The 25,514-nt window shown below is 43.4% G+C and overlaps 2 protein-coding genes across 3 annotated transcripts in view; one reads left to right on the top strand and one right to left on the bottom strand.

Moving 5' to 3' along the window:
• Positions 1–25,514, top strand: part of mppe1 (metallophosphoesterase 1) — a 69,711-nt gene that overhangs the window by 24,854 nt on the left and 19,343 nt on the right. Inside the window, exons 5-9 of one of the 2 annotated variants that reach the window (XM_020509709.2) lie at positions 3,205–3,313; positions 12,578–12,652; positions 16,254–16,376; positions 18,735–18,875; positions 20,072–24,323. In XM_020509709.2, coding sequence (XP_020365298.2) covers positions 3,205–3,313; positions 12,578–12,652; positions 16,254–16,376; positions 18,735–18,875; positions 20,072–20,245 — 622 coding nt within the window. In that variant the 3' untranslated portion in view covers positions 20,246–24,323. Of the gene's footprint in view, positions 1–3,204; positions 3,314–12,577; positions 12,653–16,253; positions 16,377–18,734; positions 18,876–20,071; positions 24,324–25,514 lie in introns of those variants that run through there. The other variant, XM_048595903.1, reaches the window with a different exon arrangement.
• The window catches only part of LOC109910513 (guanine nucleotide-binding protein G(s) subunit alpha-like), a 318,176-nt gene continuing 310,462 nt past the window's right edge, over positions 17,801–25,514 (bottom strand). Inside the window, exon 13 of the transcript XR_007261934.1 lies at positions 17,801–17,975. The gene's annotated coding sequence lies outside the window, so the exon portion shown is untranslated. The remainder of the gene's footprint in view (positions 17,976–25,514) is intronic.

Raw genomic sequence — 25,514 nt, 5'->3', positions numbered from 1 at the left:
CCCTTCATCCAGAGCCTCCAAAAACTGTTGTCTTTACGGATCCTCAAGTACACACTCTCAGCAATGCGCCGGCATCTTCTGGCACTATAAAATATCCCACATGGTTTGGAACATGGTGACTTAGAAGAAATAATACTGGGTCTGGTGTCCCCCATGCATCTTCTCTCTCCCCGCCCCCCCCACCACCACCCCCTGAACTCGAGGAGACTGCTGCTTAAGAATGTAAATGTCATGATCCTTTGAATGTGTGGTATAACAAATAGGTTTCTATCCCGATACTATAGAATGCACCTGGACTTTGTTTAGTTTAGGAATAATGTCATACCTGGACATGTTCCTTTTGCCTATAAAGTACGGATCCCTCCGTGCATATGAATATATGTAGCTTCTACCAGCTAAAAGTGAGGTACTTTGCTTAATTCTAAAGCATCAGTTCACAAAAGCACAATATTCCTTGGTGTATTATCCATGATAATAACTTGACCCATCAGTGTTGCCAATGAGCAGAGGCATTCAGTCACTCCTATGAGTTAGAAATGATGACAGAGTGAAAATGAAAACTGACAACCCCATAGTGGACAGGTGACAAGTAGGCCACTCAGCCCCTTTACCCTTCACTAAAATCACGACTGATCTGATCACTCCATGTTCCTGCTTGTCTCCGATAACCTTTAAGCCCCTTATTTATCAATAGTTTATTGACCTCTGCCTTACAAATATTCAAAGACTTTGCTTCTACCATCTTTTTGAGCTGAAGAGAGTCTGAAAGAAAAGCTCTCCTCACCTCTGCCTTCAATGGGTGAGTGCTGATTTTTAAACAGTGACTCCTTGTTCTAGATTCACCCACAAGAGTAACTGTGCTCCCTGTCATGACACCAAGTCACCCTTTATTTACACATGCATAGCACTTGACACCGATCCAGCTTTCTCGGAGTGAACAGAACCTCTGACACTCCTGTTTATATCTGTCAGCCAGGGCTCCCTGATTGGACCAGATTAACCACCCCAAATGGGGAACTCATATTCTGTCCTGAGGAAGGGTCACCGAACCCAAAACGTTAACTCTGTTTTCTCCTTCACAGATGCTGCCAGACCTGCTGAGCTTTTCCAGCAACTTTGTTTTTGTTCCTGATTTACAGCATCTGCAGTTCTTTTGATTTTAACTCATATTCTGTGTCCACCTGGATGACATGGACTAGCCGTATAAATACAGTGAGTACAAGAGCAGGTCAGAGGCTAAGAGTTCTGTAGCAAGTAACTTATCTCTTGAATCCCCAAAGCCTGTCCACCATCTATGAGGAACAATTCAAGAGTGTGTTAGGAAATTCCCACTAGCCTGGATGGGTACAGTGCCAAATGTACACAAGAGGCTTGATGTAGTCCAGGACAAAGTAGCCCACTTGACTGGCACCTCATCTGCTACCTTCAATATCCACTCCCTCTACTACTGATGCTCAGTAGCAGTACTGTGTACCACCTTTGATGGCACCACCTTAATCCATGATCTTTATCACCAAAAGGAGAAGGGCAACAGATACATGGAAACAACACCACTTGCAAGTTCCCCTCCAAGCTGAACACTACCCTGACTTGGAAATACATTGCAGTTCTTTCAGTGCCACTGGGTCAAAATCCTGCATCTTCTTCCCTTATGTCATAGTGGGCGTATCCTGCTCTGTAGGGACTGCAGTGTTTCTAGAAAAGGATTCAATCTTTCCAGCGCACTTAGGACCAGACGATAAATACTGGTGTAGCCACCAACACCCCCTCGCATCCTGTGAACAAATACATCCTAAAAAATAATTTAAGAACAAACTGAAAATGAGAAATGAAGAAATGAATGGTTTGCTCCACAAAATACCTCAGTTTAATTAATTTCAGAAAGATGCAAAGAAACCATACCAGTAACCTCCAGCAAAAGAAAACATAGTATTTGCTTTACTAAGGTGTTTCAAATGAATCCTTTCATTGACAGAAACAGCCCTTCTCTTAATTAAATTGAGACTTGCTGGGATTCTTTCACAAAGGCTTTTGATGGAGCACTGTCTCCATACTGTAAATAAAGACAGCATGCCACAAAAGAGAACTTCTTCTGAAATAACTCGACAGGGACCGGTATCCTGTCACCAAGTCACCCTTTATTTACACATGCGTAGTACTTGACACTGGTCCAGTTTCCTCAGAGCCAGCTCTCAGAGTGAGCAGAACCTCTGATACTCCTGTTTATTATCTGTCAGCCAGGGCTCCCTGATTGGACCAGATTAACACCCCATCCGCGGAGCTCATATTCTGTGCCTACCTGGATGACATCATTACAGTCACTACACCTTACAAACCCTGTGTGACAATCCTTGCACCCTGATGCTTCCGGAGCATTCATACTTGAGGCAGAATAAATGCAGGGGAAGGGGAAAAGAAGTGGGGAATGGGGCCAGCTGGATCACTCTTCAGAAGTCGATGGGCTGATTGGCTTTCTATGCTGCATTATTCTCTGATTATATGCCAAATGGGTGCACAAAGATAAACTGTTGAATGAGAATATTCAATCTTTGAATTCTATGAAGTAAAAGCGGGGGGCAATGGCCTAGTGGTATTATCGCTGGACTATTAATCCAGAGACCCAGATAATGTTCTGAGGACCCTGGTTCAAATCCCGCCATGGCAGATGGTGGAATTTGAATTCAATAAAAAATATCTGGAATTAAGAGTTTAATGATGACTGTAAATACATTGTCGGGAAAACCCCTCTGGTTCACTAATGTCCTTTAGGGAAGGAAACTGCTATCCTTACCTGGTCTGGCCTACATGTGACTCCAGACCCACAGCAATGCGGTCGACTCTTAACTGCCCTCTGGGCATTTAGGGATGGGCAATAAATGCTGCCTGGTCAGTGATGCCTGCATCCTGTGAACGAATGAAAAAAAGTGCTGGAATAACATTTTAGGCAGATTTAGACAGTTTCAGTGGGTCTGAACTGAGAAGCGGATGTGTTAAAATGACCGCTGATGGATCAATGGAAGCATCAGGTAGATGTAAAATGGGAAATTCAGTCAGGCTGTGATTGGGGTCTGTGATTGTTTTTGGGCTAAAATAGATCTGGCTCAGAACAAACCGTGTTCTGGCAGACTTCTGAATGTCTGAGGAAATCAGCCTGTTACGAACGGAGTACTGAGGAGTTATTCTGCTGTTTGTGTGTGTTTGCAGCTTTGTTCTGGTGAATAGCATTGCTTTGCAAGGAGATGGTTGTTCCATCTGCGCGAAAGTAGAAAATGATCTTCAGCAACTGTCCTTGGCATTAAACTGTTCCCGACAGGCAAGTAAAACACTTTTGGCAAAATAACCAGGATGTCAGGTGATGCTAATAGAAAGGAATATTCAAGTTTTCCAACATATTGCACCGTGAGTTGTTTCAATCTGAAAAGCACTGCCTGAAAAAGCAGATTGATTAGTCACTTCCAGGAGGGACTTGGATAACCATTTGAAAGGAGGTGGTGGGGGGTGGTAGGGTTAGTTGGAGGGGATGTAATTAATTTCATAGATCTGGAGGGGTGGTGGGAACCTGAGGAAGGAGAAACAACAATAGAAATGAAAGACAGAAAAGTAAGAAGCAAAAGTGAAAGGCAGAAAATATGTGGGAATAAAACAAATGGGACTATAATGCAAAACTAATGCTAAGAGGTTAAAAAGTTGAGTGTAAAGGCTTTGTGTCATAATGCGGAAATGTATGTCGCAACAAGACTGATGAATTAGCAGTGCAAGTAGATATACACTGTTCTAATAAAGTTGCGATTAAGGAGATCTGGCTGCAAGGTGACCAAGATTGGGAGCTGAACATCCAGCTGTACTCATTATTTAGGAGGGACAGACAAAAGGGAAGGAAGGCGACATGGCATTGTTTGTAAAGGAGATCAATGCAGAACTGAGGAAGAATATTGATTCAGAAAATCATGATGTATGAATCTGTATGGATAAGAAACACCAAGGAGCAGTAAAAAATTGTTTGGGTGTTGTCTACATGCCCTCAAACCATAGTGGTGATGTTAACGAAGGCAATAAACAAGAAATCAGAGATGCATGCATCAAGAGAACTGTAATAATGGGTGACTTTAATTTACATATGGATTAGATAAGCTAAGGTAATAACGATACTGTGTAGGAGGATTTCCTGGAGGGTGTATGTGGTGTTTTTTTACGACAATACCTTAAGGAACTAATCAGAGAATGGGCTATTCTAGATTGTCTTGTTATCTGTACAGTGACCTGTAGGCCTACAGTGCAATGAGAAAGGATCCATTAATAATCTTGTGTATAGACCCTTGGGGAAGAGTGACCATTACATAAATGACTTGAATGAGGGAACTGAACACAGCATTTCCAAGTTTGCTGCTGACACAAAACTCGGTGAAGTTATGAGGAGGATGCAAGGAGACTTCAAGGTGATTTAAGACAAGTTGAGTGTATGTGGGTAAACATATGGCAATGCAGTGTAACATGGCTAAATGTGAAATTATACATTTTGGTGTGAAAACAGAAAGGAAGAGTGTTATTTCAATGGTGACAAATTGGGAAATGTGGGTGCACAAAGGGATCTGGGTGTCTGGGTGTAAACAGGCAGGTGCAGCATGCAATTTGGAAAGTACATGACATATTGGCCTTCATTGTAAGAGGACTTGAGTTCAGAAGTAGGGATGTCTTACTGCAGATGTACAGGACGTAGGTGAGACTGCACCTGGAATACAGCATGCAGTTTCGGTTTTCCTACTTGAGAGAGGATATACTTGCCATAGAGGGAGTGTAGCAGAGGTTCACTAAGTTGACGTCAGGGATGGCAAGACTGTCCTATGGGGAAAGGTTAGTTCAATGGGCCTGTATTCACTACAGTTTAGAAGGATGAGAGTGGATCTGATTGAAACATATACAGTTCTAACAGGACTGGACAGATTAGATTCAGGGAGGATGTTTCCTCTGGTTGGGGAGTCTAGAAGCAGGGCGCACAGTCTCAGGATGTGAGGTGGACCATTTAGGACTGAGGTGAGGAAATGTTTCACATACCTATGGACTTCCCTGCCACAAATGGGCAGTGGAGGCTGAGACACTGAATATATTCAAAAAAGAGATTGATAATTTATTTTATTGTTTAAAAGCTTCAAATGTTAGGGGAAAGAAAGTGGGGAAAATGGCATTGAGATAAAGGATAGCAGAGTAGGCTCAAAGTTTCTATGAAAGGGCTGAATGGCCTCCTGTGCTGTATAATTCCATCATTGTCTCAAACTGCAATTCCCGATCAATACACCATTTACTTTCAATTCTAGCCTGATAAGCATTAAATGATTAATATCTGCATTGTTGGTGGTGGTGTAATTGATTTGATTCATTGATTTTTGCAACATTTGAAAGAGGATGTTTAGTTCAAGTAAAACCTCAGGTTATTTTCTTATCTGGTGAAGGTGGTTTTGTGGTGCTTTATCTCCTCTTAAACTCTCTATTACTTCTCATACATTTCACCTTCTCATCTTTTCCTTTAGGCCTAATGTCACTATCTTCTCGTGTAGCTTACATTACGTCCACTGGTCACATAGAGTCATAGATTCATAGAGCTGTACAGCATGGAAACAGATCCTTCAGTCCAACTTGTCCATGCTGACCAGATATCCCAAATTAATCTAGTCCCATTTGCCAGCATTTGGCCCATATCCCTTTAAACCCTTCCTATTCATCCGGATGCCTTTTAAATGTTGTCATTGTACCAACCATCACCACTTCCTCTGGCAGCTCATTCCACACATGCACCACCCTCTTGTGAAGATGTTGCCCCTTAGGTCCTTTATACATCTTTCCTCTCTTACCTTAAACCTGTGCGCTCTAATTCTGGACTCCCCTACCCAGGGGAGAAGTCCTTGTCTATTCACCCTATCTGTGCCCCTCATGATTTTATAAACCTCTACAAGGTCACCCCTCAGCCTCTGACACTCCAGGGAAAATAACCCCAGCCTATTCAGCCTCTCTCTATAGCTCAAACCCTCCAATCCTGACAACATCCTTGTAAATCTTTTCTGAACGCTTTCAAGTTTCACAACATCCTTCCTGTAGCAGGGAGACCATAATTGAATGCATTATTTCAAAAGTGGTCTAACCAATGTCCTGTACAGCTGCAACATGATATCTCAACTCTTATACTCAGTGCACTGACCAATAAAGGCAAGCATACCAAATGCCTTCTTCACTATCCTATCTACCTGTGACTCTACTTTCAAGGAGCTATGAACCTGCACTCCAAGGTCTCTTTGTTCAGCAACAATCCCCAGGACCTTACTGTTAAATGTATAAGTCCTGCCCTGGTTTGCCTTTCCAAAATGCCACACCTCACATTTATCTAAATTAAACTCCAGCTGCCACTCTTCGGCTCTTTGGCCCATTGGCCCATCCAATCAAGGTCCCATTGTACACTGAGGTAACCTTCTTTGCTGTCCACTGCACCTCCAATTTTGGTGTCATCTGCAAACTTACTAACCACACCTCCTATATTCACACCCAAATCAATTATATAAATGATGAAAAGCAGTGGACCCAGCACCAATCCTTGTGGTACACCGTTGATCACAGGCCTCCAGTTTGAAAAGCAACCTTCCATCACCACCCTCTGTCTCCTACCTTTGAGCTAGTTGTGTATCCAAATGGCTAGTTCTTCCTCTATTCCATGTGATCTAACCTTGCTAACCAGTCTACATGCAGAACCTTGTTGAATGCCTTACTGAAGTCCATATAGGATCATGTCCATCACTCTGCCTTCACCAATCCTCTTTGTTAGTTCTTCTAAAAGCTCAGTTGAGTTAGTGAGACACAATTTCTCACGCACAAAGCCATGTTGACTATCCCTGATCAGTCCTTGCCTTTCCAAATGCATGTAAATCCTGTCTTCCCCATATTCACCGCTAACATGCTATCCAGTCCCTGTTTCTCTGTACTTCTCAAACCTTTTAAGACTGACATGAGGAGAAATTTCTTTACCCAGAGATAATGAGCCTGTGGAATTCACTACCACAGAAAGTGGTTGAAGCCAAAACATTGTTATTTTAAGAAGGAGGTAGATATAGCCCTTGTTACTAAAGAGATTAGGGTATTGAGCTCAATGATCAGCTGTGATCATATTGATTGGCAGAACAGGTTCAAGGGGTGGAATGGCATAACCCTGCTCCTGCCTTGTATGTTTCCATATTAGTAGCAAAATATGGTGCGATTTAGAAGAAAATACAGTGCTGGGCAAAGCCCGGGTCATTAAGTGATGAACGAGATGTGGTTGCCAGAGGGGTTGATAGTATAGGGTAAAAACTAAATAAATACTTTGCCGGTTTTGCATGTGAGCCTCGTGGTGATATTATGTGTGAGCATGGGGTCAAAGAGCAAATATTGGTCAATGACATCAGGCTTGACAGCTTTCCTGGACTTGGATTGGCTGTGTAACAGGCTAACATAACATTACAGAGAAGCCAACTCACTCTAAATGGACTTTAAACAAAGAAGTCTGCCTTGGGCTGGCTTGATTCTTGTCAGGAACTGTATATATTTGCCCCCAGTTTTATCCTCTAGGGCCCCTGAATTAGACTGAACCCACGAATGTGTAATGTATGTGCCTCATTTACACTGACTTGATCATCAGTTTGTATATCCACCTGGACTCAGTGCATTAACTTCAAGATTCCAACTGCCACAGAACTGTCACATCCTTTCTGTTTAATAATGCTGTCCCCACATCCCGAGCCCTAAATTTCATCTGGCCGTATTTTGCAAATATCTGTTTTCACAAAACGTCCAGTATTCTGTATCACTAGCAGACACCTTGAGCTTCCCTCCTACTAATGCATTATCTTCTCCTCTTTGGGGCACCATTCTTTATTTCACGTTCTCATTTATCACTCAAAATCCTTTATATCTACTGCCCTTTCTGAACCTATTGAGTGTTTCTCAGTGAAATTGTTGAGATAAGCTATCTCAATCCTAGAACACCACAGCGGGCGATCTTCAGGGTAGTGTCCAAGCCCCACCATCTTCAGCTGCCTCATCAGTGACCTTTCCTCCTATAAGGTCAGAAGAGGGCATGTTCACCAATGATTGATTAGTGTTGAATACAATTTACTGCTCCTCAGATACTGAAGCAGTTCATGTCCAAAGCAAGACCTGGACAATATTCTGTGTTGGGCTGACAAGTGATAAGCAACATTCACGCCACAAAAGTGCCAGGCACTGATCATCTCCAAAAAGAGACAATCTGTCTCCCCGTGACCATGATTGGAAATGCCGGATCTGAATTCCCCCACTATCAGCGTTCAGACGAACTTATCAATGATCAGCCGTACAAACATTGTGACTGTATACAAGAGTGGGTCAGAGGCTAGGAATACTGCAGTGAGTAACTCCCCTCCTGACTCCCCAAAGCCTGTCCACCATCTACAAGGCACAAGTCAGGAATGTGATGGAATATTCCCCACTTGCCTGGGTGAGTGCAGCTCCAACAACACTCAGAAGCTCGACACCATCCAGGACAAAGCAGCTCACTTGATGTCACCAAATCCAGCACCTTAATTTTCACTGTCTTCGCCAATGAATCTGTCTGTACTATCTACAAGACACACTGCAGAAATTCACTAAGACTCCTTAGACAGCACCTTCCCAACGCACAACCACTTCCACCTAGAAGGACAAGGGCAGCTACTCACCAAACAGACTTGGAAATATATCGCCGTTCCTTCACCGTTACTGGGTCAAAGTCCTGGAATTCCCTCCCTAATGACATTGTGGGTGTAATCCACAGCACGTGGTCTAATGTGGTTGAAAAATGCAACTCAGCACCCCCCCACCTTGAGAGGAATTAGGGACGGACAATGAATGCAGGCCTAGCCAGTGACACCCACATCCCATTAATTTAATAGAAATATAGAACGTAGAACAGTACAGCACAGTACAGTCCCTTCAGCCCACGATGTTGTGCCGAACTTTTACCCTAATCCTAAGGTCTAACCTCCACCCCTACCTTATACTATCATCCATATGCCAATCTAATAGCCGCTTAAATGCCCCTAATGAGGCCGACTCCTCTACCCTCTCCGGCAATGCATTCCACGCCCCGACCACTCTCTGAGTAAAGAACCTACCTCTGACGTCTCCCCTATATCTACCTCCACTCACTTTAAAACTATGTCCCCTCGTAATTGCTACCTCCACCCTAGGAAAAAGTCTCTGGCTGTCTACTCTATCTATACCTCTGATCATTTTGTACACCTCTATCAAGTCACCTCTCATCCTTCGTCGTTCTAAAGAGAAAAGCCCTAGCTCTCTCAACCTTTCCTAGTAAGACCTTCCCTCCATTCTAGGCAACACCCTCGTAAATCTCCTCTGCACCTTTTCCAACGCTTCCACATCTTTCCTGTAATGAGGCGACCAGAACTGGACACAATACTCCAGATGTGGCCGAACCAGGGTTTTGTATAGCTGGAGCATAACTTCACGGCTCTTGAACTCAACCCCTCTATTAATGAAAGCTAACACACCATATGCCTTCTTAACAACTCTTATCCACCTGGGTGGCAGCTTTCAGGGAACTGTGGATATGAACACCAAGATCCCTCTGCTCCTCCACACTGCCAAAAATCTTTCCGTTAACCCTGTATTCTGCTTTCAAGTTTTTCCTTCCAAAATTAATCACCTCACACTTTTTAGGGTTAAACTCCATCTGCCACTTCTCAGCCCAGCTCTGCATCCTATCAATGTCCCTTTGTGACCAAGAACAGCCCTCCGCACTGTCCACAATGCGACCCACCTTCGTATCGTCTGCAAACTTACTAATCCACCCTTCCACTCCTTCATCCAAATCATTTACAAAAATCACAAATAGAAGAGGACCCAGAACAGATCCTTGTGATACACCACTCGTAACTGAGCACCATGTTGAATATTTTCCGTTCACTACCACCCTTTGTCTTCTAAGGGTCAGCCAATTCTGAATCCAATCTGCCACATTTCCCCTTATCCCACGCCTCCTTACCTTCTGCATGAGCCTACCATGAGGAACCTTATCAAACGCCTTACTTAAATCCATGTATACCACATCCACTGCTCTACCTTCATCCACGTGTTTGGTCACCTCTTCAAAGAATTCAATAAGGTTTGTGAGGCATGATCTACCCCTCACAAATCCATGCTAACTATCACGAATCAAACTGTGCCTTTCCAATTGATCATAAATCCTATCTCTCAGAGCCCTTACCAATAATTTGCCCACCACTGAAGTAAGACTTACTGGCCTGTAATTTCCAGGGTTATCCTTATTCCCTTTTTTGAACAAAGGATTGACGTTTGACTCACTCCAATCTTCTGGCGCAATACCCGTGGACAGAAAAGGTCATTGCCAAAGGCCCTGCAATCTCTTCCCTCGCTTCCCATAGAATCCTTGGATAAATCCCATCAGGCCTGGGGCCTTATCTATCTTCAACTTCCTCAAAATTCCTAGCACATCTTCCTTACTAACAGTGACCTCCTCTAGCCTTCCAGCCTGTTTCACACTGTTCTCCTCTACAACTAGGTCCCTCTCAGTTGTGAATACCGAAGAAAAGTATTCATTAAGGACCTCTCCTATCTCTTTAGGCTCCGTGCACAAATTCCCTTTACAATCCTTGATCAGCTGTACCCTTTCTCTGGTCATTCTCTTATTCCTCATGTACGTGTAAAAAGCCTTGGAGATTTCCTTGATTCTATCTGCCAAGGTTTTCTCATGTCCCCTTATAGCTCTCCTAAGCCCTTTCTTCAGCTCCTTCCTGGCTAACTTGTATCCCTCTAGAGCCTTTTCCGTCCCTTGTTTCCTAAACCTTACATAAGCATCCTTCTTCTTCTTAACCAGTCATTCGACCTCTCTTGAGAACCAAGTCTCCCTCACTTGACCGCATCTTCCCTGCCTGCTAGGGACAAACATATCGAGCACACGCAGTATGCATTCCTTAAACAATCTCCACATTTCAATAGTGGTCTTCCCTGACAGCATCTGTTCCCATTTTATGTTACCCAGTTCTTGCCTAACAGAATTGTAATTACCCTTCCCCCGATTATAAACCTTACCCTGCTGTTTATCCTGTTTATTAATTCTGGAAATTTGTCCTTTGTTCTGTCAGCCTTTAGTCAGAGAGCTTCCTTACACTCAGTGATTTCAGTTTCCATCTCTCCTGTGCTGTCAGTTATTGATCCTCCCTCCAGGTCAGTTCTGCTTTTTTTGACCATCCTACATCTCCTGCCCTCGTACTCCTGTGGACCCAGCTATCAGAGTGTTTAACTCGGATCACATTTCTCACCACTCCCCTCCCTAACTCCACCCATTCAGCATTCTTTTAGCTGGCAGGGTATTTTGTTAGATTGTGCTGGGCTCCTTATTCACCCCTCTCAGATTCAGATGGATCAGATGAAACTCTCACCCTGCTATAGGAAAGATGTCGTTAATCTTGAAAGGGAGCAGAAAAGGTTTACAAGGATGTTGCCAGGGTTGGAGGGTTTGAGCCATAGGGAGAGGAGGAATAGGCTGGGACTATTTTCCCTGGAGCGTTGGAGGCTGACCTTATAGAAGTTTATAAAATCATGAGGGGCATCAAAGGTAAATAGACAAGGACTTTTCCCCGGGGTGCGGGAGTCCAAAACGAGAGGGCATAGGTTTAAGATGAGAGGAGAAAGATATGGAAGGGACATGAGAGGCAACTTTTTCATGCAGATGGTGTGTGTATGCAATGAGCTGCCAGAGGAAGTGGTGGAAACCGATACAATGACAACATTTAAAAGGCATCTGATGGGTATATGTATAGGAATGGTTTAGAGGGATATGAGCATATGCTGGAAACTAGATTAATTTAGGATATCTGATTGGCATGGACGAGTTGGACTGAAGGTGTGTTTCCGTGCTGTACATCTCTATAACTCTATGAGAGTTAACCCTACCTCCCATCACCTTCCATTCTCCTCCTTAAACCTACCAGCCCCGTCGACTGTATTATCATCTCATTAGAAGAGCTCATTGTGACTTGTCAAAGGGAAATTCTTTGTCACTAATGCTCTGTGTACAGCTGCCTGTGCTGCTTCCTTACAAGTCGCTTGCTGTTTCTACCCATCCCACTCACTTGCTGGTCAATCAGTTTCCCTTCCTGACCCCTGTAGGCAAGTTGCCAATGGAAACAGTTGCCATGACATCATCATTCCTGCTCCCTTCAAAAAAGCCCATTGTCGAGGCCTATGTCCTTGCAAATGGCTCCCCATGCCCCTGGGTCCAAGCTCTCTGTTCCTCTCTGTGCTCCTTTCACTACACAAATCCATGACTGCTCCTTTTCCAAACTCCATGCTTCAAATGTTAAGCAGGTGATTCGAGATTTTGATCCCCATCGAGGTGAGCCATGTAAGAAATTCAAGTTTGACTCCAACCTGATGGAGTAGAGGATAACTCTGCAGCTAATCATTTTCCCACGAATATTGTATTTTTTAAATCAAAAGGTATAAAATTACCTTGAAAAGGTAATGGACAAGTTTCACGTGACAATTTATTTGTCAACAGCTGGATCCAAGCCATTCCAATGAGAAATGTAAAGAAAAGGAGATATTTCCACCATCTGCTCCCATCTTACTCCAGGTAGGAATCTGAGTTCAATTACAGTTTTGATTTATTTTCGTTAAAGTGGAGGGTACCAATTGATATTTGACCTCTTCTAGGATGAGTAGACATACTAAAGTCAGCAAATAACGCAAGTTAGATGGGGAGTTGGCTGAGAATAGAAGCATAGAAGCATGGAAAATAGGAGCAGGAGTAGGCCATTCAGCCCTTCAAGCCTGCTGTGTTGTTCATCCTCCTGGACGATGACAGCTAGTCTAATCTCATCCACACCTTATGTGCCACTCGTCACCCTAAACCTGGATATTGTCCAGATCCTGAAGCAATTCAAAGGCAACAAGATCTGGACAATATCCAGGCTTAGGATGACAAGTGGCAAGTAACATTTGTGCCACACAAATGCCGGGCATTGACCATCTCCAATAAGAGACAATCTATCACTACCCCCTTGACATTCACTGAATCCCTCTCTATCAATATCCAGGGAGCTACCATTTACCAGAAAATCAACTGGACTCACCACATAAACACAGTAGCTACAAGAGAAGCTCAGAGGCTAGGAGTACGGCAGTGAGTAACTCTCCTCCTGACTCCCCAAAGCCTTTCCACCATGTACAAGGCACAAGTCAGAAGTGTGATTGAATACTCCCCACTTTGCCTGGATGGGTGCAGCTTGCAACAGTCAGGAAGCTTGGACAAAACAGCCCACTTGATTGTCACCATATCCAAAGCATCCGCTCCATCCCCCACCGATGCTCAGTAGCAGCAGTGTGTACTATCTATAAGATGCACTGCAGAAATTCACCAAAGATCCTCAGTCAGCACCTTCCAAACCCACAACCACTTCCCTCTAGAGGGACAAGGGCAGCAGATACATGGGGAGCACCACTACCTTCAAGTTTCCCTCCAAGCCACTCACCATCCTGACTTGGAAATATATCGCCGTTCCTTCACTGTTACAGTGTCAAAATCCTGGAATTCCCTCCCCAAGGACATTGCGGATCAACCCACAGCACATGGACTACAGCAGTTCAAGTGGTTAGCTCACCGCCACCTTCTCATGGGCAACTAGGGATGGGCCAAGAAATGCCAGTGACATCCACATCCTGTGTGTGAATACAAAAAATCATAGAGGCACTGTGCAGTAAACGATTCTTGTTCTGTAGGTGAAAATGCTTATGTGCAGTAGTATTTAGCTGGGCAGCATGTTGTCTGAGCTTTGTTATTCACCCTTTTGAAATTAAACTTATTAAACGTAATTCACAATTTCAACACATTGATTAGGATACTGTACCACATCGTGTTCATGTTTTCCTTCATTTGTAGATAACTGATGGCAATATGAATCATGTCAGAGGCAATTTGGCAAATTGTTTTGGTTCATGTTTCCTGCATTTCCATGAGAAAGATGGTAGGCTGTAGAATTCTCTTTCCTAAAACCCCCTCTGTGTCTCTTCCTCCCTCTCCCCTCTTAAGTTGCTCGCTAAATTCTGCTTTTTTAACCAGCATGTGGTAACCTGTATTCACCTGGCTCAATGTGAATGTTTGATCGATGATGCCCCTGTAAAGCATCTTGTGATGTTTTCCAGTGTCATTTTGGATTATTCTGATGGGTTGTTCTGATCTGTGAACTACTGCCTGAGAGGATGTGGAAGCAGAATCAATCCTTTCTTTTCAAAGGGAATTTGCTTTATACATGCAAGGAAGAAAAACTGGCATAATTACGTGTAAAGAGAAGGACAGTGTGCCTAATTGGACCACACTTTCAATGACCCAGCACAGAAGGATTGGCAAAATGAGCTCCTGTGTTGAATCGTTCTCTGGTTGATTCAGTAGAATTAGATGGAAAGAAGCCCATTCGGTCCAACCAGTCCGTACTAGTTTTGGTATTCCACTCATACAGAGGAGATCTGTTGAAGATAATTGGCTGCCTGCCAGAACTGTTCAGTGTAATATCATTCCATGGCAACATGTTGGGCGAAGTTAGCTATGGCGGGGCGATATTCGGAACTTTTGAGATTCTGAAGTGGGGTCATACAGCGCTGTAGTCTGGTGCTGACACCACTTGGTGTGTTCTTCTCTTTGCTGCTGTCACTGTGCCTTCAGGTCATCCACAAAATGGTGCCTACCTACATAGCAGAACTACTAGACAGCTGCCCAGTCTTCCTGACCTACACCCAGCCTGCTGTGGGCAGAGTGGATGGGGAGGAACTGAGATTCCTCTGGAAAGGATCGAGGACAAGAGTGCATGGATTTAAAATCGGTGCCTAAAAGCACAAGAGTGCAACGACACAGTGGGTAGTTAAATACACTGGCAGCGTGAGTATTGGAGGCCAGTTTGGTTGAGGCATTCAAAATAGAACTAGCCTGTTCTCTACAAAAGAAAAATGTGCACGGTTATGGAGAAACCAAGTAGCTCACTTAGAGAGCTGGAGAAGACATGATGGGCTGAATGGCCTCCTGAACTGGAACAATTCTGTGAAGTCCTCAGGAAAGAGTTGCCCTTTGCTGATGATATGACACTAGTGTTCCATATTGAGGACATCTTTAGTGACAATTGGGCAGACTCTCTCACACCTTTAACCCTCAGCATCAGGGCACCATGGCATGGTGCAGGGCACTGCCACAAAACCATCTGCTCGTATTGATGGTGTGACGTTGGAGGTGGTTGCTAGCTTCATTTATCTAGACCGCACAATCACTCAGTGTGGAAACCAATCCGTATATCACAAGAATTGCAGCCGGTAGGACCAAACTGAATAGGAGAGTGGCAAGCAACAGTAACCTCTTTGGAAGCAGCAAACCGTGAGGTTATGAACCTTGTAAGCTCAGCACTGTTCTGTGCAGCTGGGAGAGGACATGGGCTAGGTGAGAGAAAGACCTTCCGTGTATATCCTGCTCACTTCTTGGAAGGATAAGGTCACCAATGGGTCTTGGAGTGTGCTAATTCCATTGGCGCTGACTCATTGCGAAGTCTAATGTGTTTGCACTGGCTCACTCACCTTCTGTACAGTGAGCTGGCCACTGGCTAATGACCTCATGGGCGTCAATACTTCCTCCACAACCGAGATGTGAAGGTGGCAGACATGACCACTGACCTCTGGGAGACCGTCTATGATGGTGCGATCTGGTGCGGGGTAAGTGCACTGGCTGTTTGGAGAGGGACGAGGTGAGCGGAAACACAGGGTCCAGAGAACACAGTGAAACATAGGTTCTTGGCTACTGTCGTCCTCCGCAGTGTACGTGCTAGTGACTGCTGTGCCAGCGTGGGCCTCCTTCAGGCAGTGGTTAACTCGAGTTGGCCAACATGGTAAACCGTCACCTTACAAGATGACAGGCTGCCCAACATTGCACTAAAGCAGGCCACTCAGTCCACTGAATCCATGATAGGACTCATGCTCCACCCTGGTCTCCTCCCATTTCATCACAGCCCTTCATCCCTCGAATTTATCGAGGTTCCTTGGAAAGCAGCTAAGGTACTTGCCATAAGAGCCAGTTCTTATTCTAACTAGTCTCTTGAGTCTACGGTGTCTCTTGTCCCTACTAGTTTGATCAACGACTCTGGTAGAAATTTGGTGGTTGCTGGATTAACAGTTTCCATGTGTGTATTTCACTCTGCCAGCATTATCCTCTCTATCGTGTCAGCGATGAGGAGTGTACAGGCGAAGACTCTGCGTCTCCTGAGGAGAAACGGTTGCTGTTCCAGGAAAAGTATGACACACTGTCTCTTGAAGCTACCAAAAAGGTACAGAATGTGTCATCTATGTGTTTGGTAAATGTCACTCTTAAAACAGGGCATCCAGTGTGGCACTGCCCACTCTGCCATATTTGTGTAACCGTCATGGCTCAGTGCCCTCTGAGGTGAAGGTTGAGGGTACAAGTCCTGCACGAGAGACGTAAGAAGCTGATAGCCCCAGTACAGCACTGAGGGAGTGCTCACTGCCAGACATAGCCTATTCCAGGCGAGATGTTAAACTGGGGCAGTGTCCGTCCTCCTGGGTGGATTTAAAAGATCCCAGGGCATTAACGCAAAGAACGGTGGAAAAGATCCGCTGATCATCATCTTTCCCTCAGCCAAGCCATCAGAAACAGACTGAGTGTCATTGTGGAATTGCTGTTTCTAGGAGCTTGCGATGTAAATTAGCTGCCTTGCATCCCACATTTCAGAACAAACTATGCTTTACTGGCTGAAAGATGCTTTTGAATGGCCTGAGATAATAGCATTATTTCCTCATTGTGTTTCATGTGATAATTCGATAAAATCCTGTATCTTCACACTTAACTACCAGATGTAGGAAAACCTATCAAAAATACGTGGTTAGGGACCGGCCAAATTCTTAACTCCATCCTTTAGCACCTTACTGTGGAACTACCTGAAATTCTACCTCCCAATACCTTTATGTGATTCAGGAACACGATGAATTGCATTAACTCTGCTGCAATCTGTTAGGCTCCCCTTCACCTGGAGAACAGATAAATTAATTCTTTCTTGCAGACCATTAAATAAGAAACAAAGCTACAAGTCATACACTGTACATGCGTCATACGCTGGGGAAATTGTTCTCAAATAAGCCCGGTAGATTTATTTCACGATATGCACAAAGTGTGGTACTTAACAACTTGCTTGGATGGGTGCAGCTCCAACAACACTCAAGAAGCTTGACACCGTCCTGGACAAAGCAGCCCGCTTGATTGGCACCACATCCAGCAGCATTCAGTCCCTCTGCCACCAACGCTCTGTAATAGCAGCGTGTACCATCAGCAGGCTGTACCACTGCAATACACCAAGGCCCCTTAGACAGCACCGTCCAAACTCATGACCATGATCATCTGCAAGTTCCCCTCCAAGACCCTTATCATCCTGACTTGGAAATATATTATTGATTCTTCAGTGTTGCTGGGTCAAAGTCCTGGAATTAACTATAGCAGAGTCTCTTGTTGTGTCCAGTTGACCTCAGTCAACCAGCTCTCTCTTAGATTAGATTAGATTTTTTTGTCCCAGGTACCCGAGTATAGTGAAAAGTGTACAAAGTCACTATTCTTTGGTGCCTTCTTAGAATACAATAGTTCGAATTAAAACCAAGAGCCAAAATGAAAGAAGCAGACACAAAATGAGTTCCGACAAGCTCTTTCTTTATGCCCTTTTTAGTTTTGGCCTTGTGCCATATTATGTGTAAGTTTTAAATCACTCCATTGACTTTCATCTCCATAAATGTTCAACAAGCACGATATGGTCCACAATGTTGCCATGGTGCCTCACTGATGGAGGGAGTGAATGTTGAAGGTGGAGGACCGAAGCCAGTTAAGTTGCTGCGTTGTCCAGCGTTTTAGAACTTGAGTGTCACTGGAAAAAAAAAACACATTATTGTTTTTGTTTTAATTTTATCTTTATACTGTGAGCAGAAAATGCTGATTGTTTGGCTTTGGACTCAAATTGAGGCATTATCATGGAGAGTGCATGTGTTAATGATGATTAACAGTTAACTGCCAAACTTTGTTTAAATTTTAAACAAGGCAAATTAATTCTGGTGAAGACATTGCCCTGAGAAGTAAACCAGCAAATGGCTGTTACTGTTTGTATTAGGTTGAAATGGGTGCAGGGTGTGTACGTGTTCTTTCTGTCTGCGGAATGTCTTAATATATTAGCTTACGGTACCCACAAGTGGGACAGACTGCGAGCCTGACTGCCCATCCTGAAAGGTCATTTTTCATGCACTCTCAATTATCCTGCAAGTGTTGTCCATTTGCAGAATCCCTTCTAATGTTGACACTGCGTCATGAGTTTTGCAAGGCTGGGTTGCCCGAGTACAGTCAGTATCACGTTTGTTATAAACAGCTGAAGGGATGTGATGTTTGATACAATCCACCAGTCTTTGGCACCTACATAGCTGGCATCACACTGGCACTGAAATCCTCATGTTGCTACTGTAGCTTCAGCTGTTTGTCAGACTTTTCTGATGCCTTATCTGAAGTGGACTGGGCACTTTGCAAGACCAGGAGTGACATCCTTAGGGCCATTCATGACTTTGTGATGTAGTATAACACAGCGCCTCCCACACATTGAGTCACTGGTGGTGAGTAACCTCTGCCTGTTTGCTTCCAGCTGCTTTGGTGGTTCCGTCCTCGGCTGATCCTTAGTGGCCACACTCACAGTGGCTGCACGGTGCTACATGATGGACAGCTGCCAGAGATCAGTGTCCCATCCTTTAATTGGAGGAACCGCAACAATCCCAGCTTCTTTCTGGTAACGTGCAAATTCCATGTGTTTTAGTTTGGTTTCAGCAGCTGGTGAATCGCTCAGCGGCTCTGGAACAGCATCAGTGGAGAGAAAAACTGAATTAATATTTCCGCTCAGTGACCTCCATCAGAGTCGGAAGAAATTAGAGATTGAATAGGGTTTAAGTAAATGCAGAGAGGTGGAGAGCAGGATGTACTCAGGGTAGGGGAGTCCGAAACTAGAGGGCATAGGTTTAAGGTGAGAGGGGAAAGATTTAACAAGGACTTCAGGAACAACTTTTTCACAAAGATGGAGGCTGGTACAATTACAAATGGCATCTGGATGGGTATACAAATAGGAAGGGCTTAGAGGGATATGGACCAGATGCCGGCAAATGGGCCTAGATTAATTTAGGAAATCTGGTCAGCATGGACAAGTTGGACCGAAGGGTCTGGAAATTTTTACAGCACTTGTAGTGCGAGAAAGCAGTGTTTGGCCCAATATTCCTACGGTTTTAAGATATGCGGGTCCGAAATCCGTTATCCAAAAACCGAAAAGACCTAAAATCTCAAGATCTTTTTGAAAGTGCAACCGAGCAGACCTGGAGACGTGCTGGGTTTGTGCTTTTTGGTAAAATCTTTGCTTGGCCTGAATGGACGTAAAAGCAAAGATTTTTTTCCCTCGGCATGTTTACAAGTCTGTTTAGGTTAAGTGAAGTATTTTTGTTCCAAAGGGTCCAAATGGCCTTACTCTACCCTGCTAACTCTATCCTGGTAATTAAGTCTTTTGGCGTTTGTTTAGTGCCTGACATATTTTCCAAAGTGAATAGTTCTTTATAACTTGTACAAACTGAAGCACACAATGTGATCGAGAAGAGTTGGCTGTAGCCATTACAGGAGGTCTGAATTATTTAACTGATTCATGAGGCAAGGTGACAAAGATTTCCCCACACACAGTCAGCAGGTTCTGGAATTCCAGCAGATACTGAGGCCTTGATTTTAACTGTTTTGTCGAGTTGGAGCAAGTGATTAAAACTGTGCAAATCCCTGCCTTGGTTCCAAAAGCCAGAAATGTACTTCAACCAAACAGCAGTTGGTGCTGAAGTTTTGGGATGAAGAATTCCTGTAATCACACTGTCAGGCAAGCCATCTTTGCTAATTGTGCTGAGCATTTTTCAGCTCAGATAGCACTAACTTGGAATCCATCTCTGTTTACTTCTCCAGGCCAGTATAACTGCAACAGACTTTACACTCGCCAAGTGTTTTATGCCACGTGAAAGCACGGTCATTACTGTTTATCTTGCTGCAGGTATCATGGCTATCAATCTTCTGTTGTTTCACGTCCATTTCTGGCAGTGGCTGATGCACTATTTAATCGACAAGCACAAATCTACTTGATAAAAGAGAACTGGCCTAAATTGCAGCTATTTTTAGATTTGGAGGTCTGCAGATCTCCTGATTCTGTGGGAGATGGCATTTGGATATTCTTAGCATTCTGAGAAAAGCAACTATTTTTGAATATAACGTGAAATTCTTTTGAAGGCAACAGGTTATAATGTACATCTTAATGATGAGAAATGAGCGACTATTCCTGGTTAAGCAAATTGCATTAAAAGTGTCCGTAAGAAGTTAATGAGAACGCTGATGTGGCAGATCTACCTTGAGTAGCTCGCTTTGCAAAGGAAAGGGCTTTCCCACTGAACTCATTCCATGATCCAGTGTAGAGCAGGAACCTACAGTATCTTCATACCATCACTTGAAGTGTTTACAAAAATAAATTATTTAATTTATTGGAATCTCAGCATAAAATAGAAGTAATATTCATGTGAAGTCAATTTCTGACATTTTTATTTATACTTGAGGGAGTTAGCTCTCACTCTGAATTGTGGCCCTAACACAGCAGATTGTATTTAAATTGTGGCAGTGAACTAATGGTAAGTTGATTCGACTGTGGGAGAGTGAATGAATATTTCCAGTATATATAATAACTGAGTGCTTATTAATACATTTTTGCCAAAGTGTAAACTGATTGTATAAAATCACAGTTAGATGGCTTTCGATGTGGTTAAATGAGCTGTCCTGCTCAGATATTGTTGTTGACCGGAAGTTACAAATAAACAGTTTACAGATAAAACTACACATGCCCAAAATCCTATGATAGATAGCAGGTCCAGCAATGGGACATTCAGTGGTCACTGATTCTGCAGCCATTTACACACACACACACTCACCCAGACAAATATAGTTGCTGCATTAACAAGAGCACAGAAACATTTATTTTGCTTCACTACTCTATGCCACTATTCCATTATCATAAAAATCATAGAATCTCCACAGTGTGGAAGGCGGACATTCAGTCCATCCAGTGCACAACGACTTTCCGAAGAGCATCCTACCTAAACCTACCCTACCCCTGTGTAGGCGTGTTTTTCCCAAACGGGGACAAAGACTCAGGAGGCAGGCAGGATTCATGCAAGTGGAAGATGTTTATTCAAGCAGAAAGCGGTTTATGAAGGGAGAGGGCTAAAGTATTTTCCTTGAATGTGGCTTCAGAAGATAGATCAATGACACCCCACTGCTTTGATAAAGAAAGACAGCATTTTTATACATTATGTGTTACAGTAATCAAATACAACGTAGTTACTTGTCCTTCCCTCTAATCTAAACACCCAATCTTGTGGCACACCTAATCAATGATAGACAGCCCAGGTTCCCATGATCTTATGGGGTCTGCTTGACATTGTAATCTCTAGGCTTTGGGTTCTTCCTATGCATCCTATTCATTCACATTCCAAAAGTTTAATGGCTATACTCCTTCGGGTCTTTCTCAGGCTGGTTTATATGTAAGGACAGTTCAAATTCTGTTACCCACTGTATTTTGGTGCTGTCTTTTATCACATTCGGTTACTCCTTTTATTTTCCCACTGTCCCAATTACATAGTGTAAAAATAAAATGTCAATTAGTTTTAATTAATTGCTATAGATTAAGTTCTGTTACAAAGTTAATTATAAATGTGATGTTATAAAACTACTACTACTGTTAGCATTTTGTAATTTATGGGTTGTGAGCAATCTGTCTTGATCACGGCATAAGAGAAGGAGTCTCCTAAGGCTAGTTAATCTTTACATCTAATCTTAAATGTTTTTAAAAGGCGTGTATTATATCTTGGTTATGTATTGAAATGAACTTCTATGATTAGAGTATTTTTAGCTAGAAACTATTTAATATTGCTGGTAGCTTCAAAGAGGCAACTATTTACGATGAAATAACTTTAGCCGTTATCCTTGCAGCTGCTTGAGGACCTAATCAAGCACCTGATGTTATTCATTTACTGGGACAACCACCCTTTCATTAATAAAGCTGGAATTAGTCATTTATTTGTCCTAAGGCGTCCTTTTATCAGAACTGTCTCAGGTGGGAACATACGGCGTTCCTTTACTGACCTTCTAGCAGTTCTGTTCAAAGGTACCATAGTATTTCAGTGTGTGAGCAGGTTGCTTAGTTTTTCTTAGCTTCTGTGTGCCATCTTATAAGCAGGCATGGGCCACTTAGTGTGTTCAGGTACAAGCCACCTTACATAGCCAGATACAGGTCACCCCTACAACCCGTAACACTGTATTTATATTCCACACAAGCCTTGTCCTCCTATACGTCATCGAAGACTATCAGCATATTGTTCTGCTCCTTTCTCCCTCACGTTTATGTCAATTTCCCCTTAAGTACCTCAGTCAGTTCCTGTGGTAATGAGTTCCACATTCTAACCATTTTTAAGTAGAGAAAGTTTTCCTGAATTGCCTATTAGATTCATTACTGATAGTCTTCTAAGGCCACTAGTTCAGGTCTTCTGCTAAATTGGAGACACCCTGTCTTCCCTGTGAAACCTTTTAATTATCCTGGTGTACAGAATGTTAACATGAAAGTTGGTATCTCCAGCCCTCGCAGAACCTGATAGCACACAGTGATCAGAATCAAGGTGAGATCTTTCACAACTCACAGCCCTGTTGTTTTGATTTTATTATCTTCATGAACTGCAGAGATGCCAAGGGCAGAGATTCAAAGAGTTATGATACGTTTTTATCATCAATTGTTCTTGTATAGGGCAAACCCAAAAGGGTGGAGTGATGCTGGGCAGGAGGTTGCTTGCTGTTCCCCACTCAGTAACTCGGGCTTAGCGGATGTTGTTGAAAGAAATCTCACAGCACAATTTCGATCTCTTCACAATCGAAGGGAGGCAACTCTTCATTTTATTTTGCCCCAGACACGCACATTCCTTTTAACTGGTTTGCAGTGATTTAATAACCTAGCTGTTCACTCTTTTATCTGTAAGTGCATTTTTTTAAACCTGAAATTGTCTACACCTGTATAGACCTTATTATGTAAGCAGGACAGCTTCTTTAACCGAGAAATTTATGTAAGCAGAATGGTTCTAACATTCCATTAAACAACTGTGTTTGATGAGAGTGTATGCTGACCAAACCCATGATGATGTTCCAGTTTAGTTGGAATCGGCTATTGTGAAACTTTGAGAAGCACAATGCACCAATTTTTTTGTTCAATAGGAATTCACCAGCATCAGGTCCATCTGTTCAAGTGTACAAGTTCAGCTTTTATGAAAAGCACACTTTTTTGAGTCATGGTGTAATATTTGAGCAGCTGTATTATTGGATCAGACTCTGTGGCCAGTGTGTAAATTTCACTCTCTTCACAACATGTGAGCTGCACATTGGAAGCTAAAGACTAACAGCTTCGAGCCAAGAGGACATACCCTTTCTAAAAGTGATTTGCCAAATCAAATTCCACTCCAAATGTCGTTTCCTTTTAAACTGCAAGCAAATATCTCAAGTGCATTGGAGCTGATTTTTGAGAAGAGGTTATTTGGGTATCCAGGCTGTGTGATTTTTCTGGCCAGTGATGTTATTACCTGGAGCTGGGTAACAGTTCCATAGTGATGGTGGCCTCTTGTTTTTGCAAGTGGCCATTCTCCTAGTCTGTAGAGCGCTGCACAAGACAGCCAACCCTGACTGTGTTCTTTTAAAGATTGAGAGGCCAGCAGCAGCAGGAAGCTAGCAAACCCACCCCTCCCCCTCCCCCTCCCCCCCCCCCTCCCCCTCCACTACTACCTACAGAGAGTGGAGTTGTCTGTGGTAACCTAGGTCTAACTGAGTATCAGTTGAGATGTGGAGCTGTCTGGAGCCCAGGGCACAACACTTGCTCGCCAAACCCATCATGATGTTCCAGTTTATTTGGAATCGGCTATTGTGAAACTTTGAGAAGCACAATGCACCAATATTTTTGTTCAGTAGGAATTCACCAGCATCTCTTTGAGTGTATAGTGAAATATATGAAAGCTAGTTAACAGGAAAGAGAATTTCCAAAATCCTGGTGAATGCTGTATTGACATGTGATTCCAATGTAACAAAGTGCCAAAGTCTGCATTGATATTTGGTTAAATAAATAATTATCTGGGAAAAAAAATCCTTGTCTTTTTTTCTTTGGAACACGAGATATGTGACAAATGTCAAAGGAAAGGTCAGATATGCTTTTTTTGCAACGATTCCTCCTCTCACACCTTTGTATTTTCTGTGGAGTGATACAGAGAGATCTGAAAATTACTGGGTTTTACATCCTACCAGCTAACTTTCAACCTCATTTACCTAAATTCTGACTGCAGGACCACATCCCTCCTTCCTACCCAAGTCACTGGTACCAAGTGGACCAAACCTTCTGGGGCTGTTCACCCTCTCTCAGAACAAGAATGTTGTGTCGCTGCTCAGGAATAAAAGGAGCTCTTGTGGTACCGTGGGTGATGTCTGGCTCAGCGTGATGGGTTAATTTAAGTGCAGGGTCGATAATCAGAATGCTCAAACTAGAGCACTCGGTACCTTCCCAAACCCGTTATTTAAAGAGTTCAATTGATTTCCAGATTTTTTATAACACTTCTTTCTTGGGATATTGGCTTTGTCAGTAAGGCCATTCTTTCTGTATTGCCCTGAAAACTGCATAATTTGCTCAGGCCATTATCACAAAACTAGTTCCAGGCAACCGTTTTGCTGTAGGGCTAGAGATACCTGTAGGCCAAATCAGGTAAGGACCAGCAATTCCTTCCTTCAAAGGACATTACTGAACCAGATTGGTGTTTACACTAAATGGACAAAATTGGTCATCATTACTGAGGTGAATTTCAGGTTCCAGATTTTTCTGAATCAAATTCACATCCCACCAGCTGCCTTGTCCTCACAGTGTTTGCCTCTAGGTCATTAGCCTTTGGTTATAGTGACCTTATCAGTTTGTCACCGCCGTGTCCTCAGTCATAGGGTTTATCCTGACAAATTTAATGATAACCTTTTGCAGGCAACCAATAACCAATTGTACTCTGGTGATTGTGAGATACTATTCCTCTGGTCAAGATGGTGGCGGAGTAGGATGTTCCAACCGGAGCTCCTGCACTCCGTCAGTTTATTTCCCATTTTCTCCTTTCTCCCCCTTTCCCACTCTTGGTGTTCTCTGCTGAGGTACAGCGGGCTGGAGGCTCGGAGTAGGGGACAGTCGGTGGGCTGTAGGGACCGAGCGGGGACGGGGAGTGGGCTGGAGGCTCGGAGCGGGGACGGGGACGGGCAGGGGGCTGGAGGCTCGGAGCGGGGACGGGGAGTGGGCTGGAGGCTCGGA

Source organism: Rhincodon typus, chromosome 4, assembly GCF_021869965.1.
Source record: "Rhincodon typus isolate 14 chromosome 4, sRhiTyp1.1, whole genome shotgun sequence".
Taxonomy (NCBI): Eukaryota; Metazoa; Chordata; class Chondrichthyes; order Orectolobiformes; family Rhincodontidae; genus Rhincodon; species Rhincodon typus.
Note: the sequence above shows the minus strand (reverse complement) of the source record. Positions and strands in the feature narration are given on the sequence as shown.